We start from the raw sequence: 4,979 nt of genomic DNA, 5'->3' as shown, positions 1-4,979 counted from the left end.
GGGGCTGGCCTTCCTGAACGTTCCGCTAGACCCTAAGTAACTCAGCTAATTTAGAAATTAACAATCTTGACTGTGAATAACTACACTTGTATGTTACGATTTTAAATCCTCTCCTATACGGCTATACTTCCGAGATACAACATATGAGAAGGGAGATCAAAATGTCATAAAGGAGATTTTTATGCAAACAACGACCAATACAAATGCATAAAACTCCAAATATGACTAGAAACTTAATTTTGCAAATGCCAGCATTCCCATTCCTGAACCCACTTTATGGTCTTCCCCCATACATACACAAAAACCTGTACACACTCAGTTCTTTTTGTGATTAAAAACATCATGCACATCACCGGAAACAAACAATGTTCCCGGGACACATCTAACTTACACAAAATGTTGTTTCATTTTCCTTACATATATAGGCCCATCCCACAAGCCCACAACCAAGACAGCCCCCCAGCCGAAGTAAACGATATTGTATCCTACACATGTTTTTTTTTTGTCAAATATGTCACTTATTTGTAGAATATGTAGTTGAGGAACTATGGCATGGAGGTGAATCCCAAGCGATATTAAACCATCCATCCATCGGAACATTCACCACTAGCTCGTTTTCATGCAAATGATTCACTGGAAAGTCGTTGTCTAAAGGTTGTTGTTCGTCTCCAAAGACTATACTTTCACAATTCTTGCTTGCATCCTCAAGATTCAAGACTCGTGGTTGTGGTGTATCGGCGGGTGGAAACATGAGCCCATTGGTACTAAAATCCACGTGTGGAAGTGGGAAAGGAGATGGCTTACAATCGGTTTGGTTTAACAGTCTGTATGATGGAGCTTCTGGACTCGGATATCTATTAGTGGACGTTGGTTTTATGGTGTAGCAAAGATGGTCAGTCATGCTAGAAATGTTATCAGGACTAAAGTGGCTCGAATGTGCGAAAAACTTGGATGTTCTGTCTTCTATTAATGAAGATACCCACGAATGCGAAATTGCTCGTTGGGCAACTGAGTTCGTCTTCTTGAATATTTTACATATCGCCCACGTGTCCTGAAAGGAAAAGGCATAATCATGCAATGAATTAAGAGACACATTTAGTTTGATGAAAAAACTCAATGAAGTTCATTTGCCACGCGGGTAAACACCAAAATAACTTATTGAAACTTGCATGTGTTTGCTTGTAAAGATTGTAGAGATAGTGAACTCGCTAATAATGCGTAGACTTAAAAAAACATCTAAAAGTATTTAGCTGAACTATAAACCACGGCTAATTAACCATAAAACCCTGTATTATATATATATATATATATATATATATATATATATATATATATATATATATATATATATATATATATATATAATATATAATATAATAGTAATTTGACTTACATTAGGAGGAAGGTTTTTATCTTGAATCTTCTTATTCTGTTCTGGTTCAACAACCGAAGGCAGCCTAAACTCATGCATCATCCAATCCGTCTTCATCCCTTTTGCGGCTCGACCACGATAAAACACCAATGACTTCTTCAAACCAATGCACTTGCCACCATTAGACGAGTAAATCGGTCTGTCTGTGCCCGTAGCTTTCCAAAAACCAGCTCCAGTGACACGATTTGGTCGTGCACTATTCTTATATTTACGATCCCTTGGACAGTAAAAATACCACTCTTTTTCACCCAAAGGAGCCAAATCTATATCAATCATAAGTACATAATTATTAGCACGAGTATAAATATAATAATATGGTCATCATGTTAATTAAACAAATGATCATATACTTACTTGGAAGGTCCCATGGGTCATACTTGTATATATCCACTTGTTTGATTAGATCATTTGGAAGAACCTGATGTTGAATCTTTTTCCTTAAATAGAATCCCACAAGCTCTTCATCTGTTGGATGAAACCTGAAACCTGGTAACATGACTTCATGATCATGATCATCCACTTTGTCAGCTTCAGAACTCTTCTGATCATCCATGAAAGTTAATGAAGACATTTCAAGCCTTTTAAAATGAAGATAATTTGAAGGTTTTTGTATAACCAATGGTTCCTGAATAGGGGTTTGTTTCCTATCTTTCTGGGGTTTGTTCTCGATGCACTTACACAGAAAAGGTGGTGGAAATGAAGAGCAGAAGTCAAGATCTTGGAGTTTTAAATAAGCAAAGTTTCAATCTTTTTGAACACTTATTTGGTTTCTTCAAATGTGATTTATAATCTCGATCAACAAGACTGGTAGCTTAGCAGTGTGTGTATGTATATATTATTGTTTAAATCATTTTGTATTAATTTATTGACATACTTGACCGAATCAACGTTATTAGATGACAAGGACAGGTTTATTATTGAATTCTTTTATGTACATATATATTTTAGAAGACTCCTGAATTATCCAAAAGAAAGAAAAATGGTCCATTCACTTCCATAATTTACGAGACTTTAATGTGGAAACCAACACTGCAAGTTGATGAACAGTTTTAACAAAGGAGTAATTGATAATATAAATGAGTATTAAGGTAGTTCTTGTTTATAAGAAATCAAAAATTAAATAAAAATAAAAGTTCTACAAAGAACCAAAATGTTTTTATTCAAAAACATAAGTTGTTTGTGGCTTAAAGGGACCTATTGAATTCCTTAAGTGCTTAATATATGGTTGAACGATAAGAACAAGATTAGAATGAAACACTGCAACTATTGTATCAAAGAATATGAAAGTTGAGAGTGACAACTTCAGCAGAAAATTTCATCAACGGTAGCTAATTAAGGTGTTTCCCCAATGCAAGGGCCACTCTCTATTGGGGTTTACACATAGTGGCTAGGATTGGTTGATGCTTCCCCATTAGGGATTAACATTTTGTTCCAAATACCCGTACTTGTACTCGTACCGTACCGTACCCGTACCCCGACTGATTTAGCCTATTCGGTACGGGTATCGGTACTCATTTTTGTTGAATTTTGGTACGGGTACAATCGGGTACATGTACGGGTACGGTACGGGTATATTTGGTGTTTTGTACCTATTTGGATTATATAAGGGTTTAATTGAGATTTTTCATATTTAGTATATAAAATAAATTCTTCAACCATGTTATCATTGAACAAGTACCAAATGTTTCTTCAAAATTAAATAATATAAAATCCAAGACACGAACCAACAAACAAATCACTTAAAATCGGCGACCGAGTTAGGGTTCTTCAATACTATCTAGTCGATTTAATAATATATTATCTAAAATGAGTTGAGTTCCAACAAAACAGCAAAAGTTTGATGGAACTTGAAGTCTTTGGTACAATTCACACTTGACAAATTAAGTCGGTAGGAGAAAACACTAGAATTCACTATCGACCTATTCATATTGTGGAAACCAAATTATATAACATGGTGAGATTCTTGCTTCTATCTGTTGATAATATTACAGAGTGAATAACTCATATTTTCTTATATTATGTTAGTTTGAATGTTGGAGAGATGACTAGCTAGGTTGGTATTGTTCACCCAACTGTAAATGAATTCAAGAAGCAGTTGAACAAGAAAATTGACTGTCTTAGTAATGCATCATCAAACTGTAACTGATGAAAGTTTCTTTTTAAACCTTTGAATACTTCTTGCTTATCATGATAATAATGATATCATCTTTTCTAGGTTATTTCCACCCAATATATGAAGTCAACATATATAAATGGAGTTATGAAGATTATTTATGCAATTAGAGATGAAATTATAAAATAATCACTATATTGCATTTCAGTATTGTTACAATATCAAACATTTCATACTTCTTCAATAATAAAACCATTAAAGTTTTATTGTTGTTTCAAAGACATGAAAAACACTCAAATTAAATGACTAAAAAAACTAATGAAACTTCACCTAAAAAAACTTGGTTATTATTTACGTGAAACTTGGTTAGTGAATTAGTGATTGGCTTTTCACGTGCAACTTTTCCCATTATCTAAGGAATATGTTTAGAACTATGCATAAAATATTTTAAAATCTATATATATGTCGTAAACTCATTTATATTTTGTAAGTATTAAAGCATACATAATGTCATAGTTTGTCTATGTCAAACTTCATCAATGCATTTTTCTATGTCAAAACTTCATCAATGCTTTCATAATAGCCCCTTTTAAATCTAAGTTTAAAGAAGGAAGGTAAACTCTTCCAGTTTATTTGAAACCTCAGTAAAAACACCAACGTACAAGTCATCGAAACCAAACCTTACAAATTCCAACACCTTTGTCATAACGCGAGGTTTCACTCACTAGTAGTAATATACAAACTGAGTAACTCTTAGAGGTTTGAGTTTCAATTTCACTTCTCATGCAATAAATAATATACATATTTAATCAATTGTTTATTGCAGTTTCAATTTCACTTCTCATACGACAAACAATATGCATATTTAATCAATTGTTTATTATTTAATCTTTTTCTCTATTAATTTTTCTTCGTTAAGAAGATAAGAGTGGGACAAATATGCATGTGAAATTTAAAGAAAAAGAAATCTTAAGAGCTCTATCAAAGATGAGGCATCATTTCATATCGGAATATCTAATTGACAAAAATAATATGGTTTATTGATTGATGGGATTTTGGAGACAATACAAAATTGTTTAAATTGTCGTTGTAATCTCATCGGGTCAACCTAATATTATAAAATAACTCAACTGGATATCTTTGTTTCTATTTTATCATCAACAGTGTCAATCTTTCACACTAGAAATATGTATTATAAGATTTACATTATGTGTTGTAAAAAATGCGTGTTGCGATGGAAATATGCGCATTGCGGTGAGGATAAGTTCGGTCTGTATCAGTTTGTTATGGTGATTCTTATTGAAATTAGTTATTATTAATTTATCTACTAATCAAAGCTAGTTATTTCTTTTTATTAGATACTTGATTCAAGTTTGTGAAAGATTTTACCACATTGTTGAAGCTAATGTACTGAGAATGCCAAGTTCCTAGTCC

The 4,979-nt window shown here is 32.9% G+C and overlaps 1 protein-coding gene across 1 annotated transcript; it reads right to left on the bottom strand.

Annotated features, from left to right (window-relative positions):
- Positions 1-419: 419 nt before the first annotated feature.
- On the bottom strand, positions 420-2,406 carry LOC143628598 (putative NAC domain-containing protein 94). Its single transcript, XM_077098146.1, has 3 exons — positions 1,787-2,406; positions 1,394-1,695; positions 420-1,051 (listed from the first exon to the last, which is right to left on the bottom strand). Exons 1-3 carry the CDS (start codon positions 2,001-2,003, stop codon positions 515-517), a joined length of 1,056 nt encoding a protein of 351 aa, XP_076954261.1. The 5' UTR covers positions 2,004-2,406; the 3' UTR covers positions 420-514.
- Positions 2,407-4,979: the final 2,573 nt, after the last annotated feature.

The sequence above is a fragment of the Bidens hawaiensis genome, unplaced genomic scaffold (genome assembly GCF_021521415.1).
Source record: "Bidens hawaiensis isolate Kalapana, Puna unplaced genomic scaffold, B.hawaiensis_p1.1 tig00005028_1, whole genome shotgun sequence".
Lineage (NCBI taxonomy): Eukaryota > Viridiplantae > Streptophyta > Magnoliopsida > Asterales > Asteraceae > Bidens > Bidens hawaiensis.
Note: the sequence above shows the minus strand (reverse complement) of the source record. Positions and strands in the feature narration are given on the sequence as shown.

Bases quoted from the DNA above. Each gene is read 5' to 3' on its own strand.
- LOC143628598 (XM_077098146.1), bottom strand. From the start codon at position 2,003: ATGTCTTCATTAACTTTCATGGATGATCAGAAGAGTTCTGAAGCTGAC. The intron at 1,696-1,786 runs GTAAGTATATGA...TGATTGATATAG, and splicing joins TGACCCATGGGACCTTCCAA to ATTTGGCTCCTTTGGGTGAA. The intron at 1,052-1,393 runs GTAAGTCAAATT...TTTTCCTTTCAG, and splicing joins ATAAAAACCTTCCTCCTAAT to GACACGTGGGCGATATGTAA.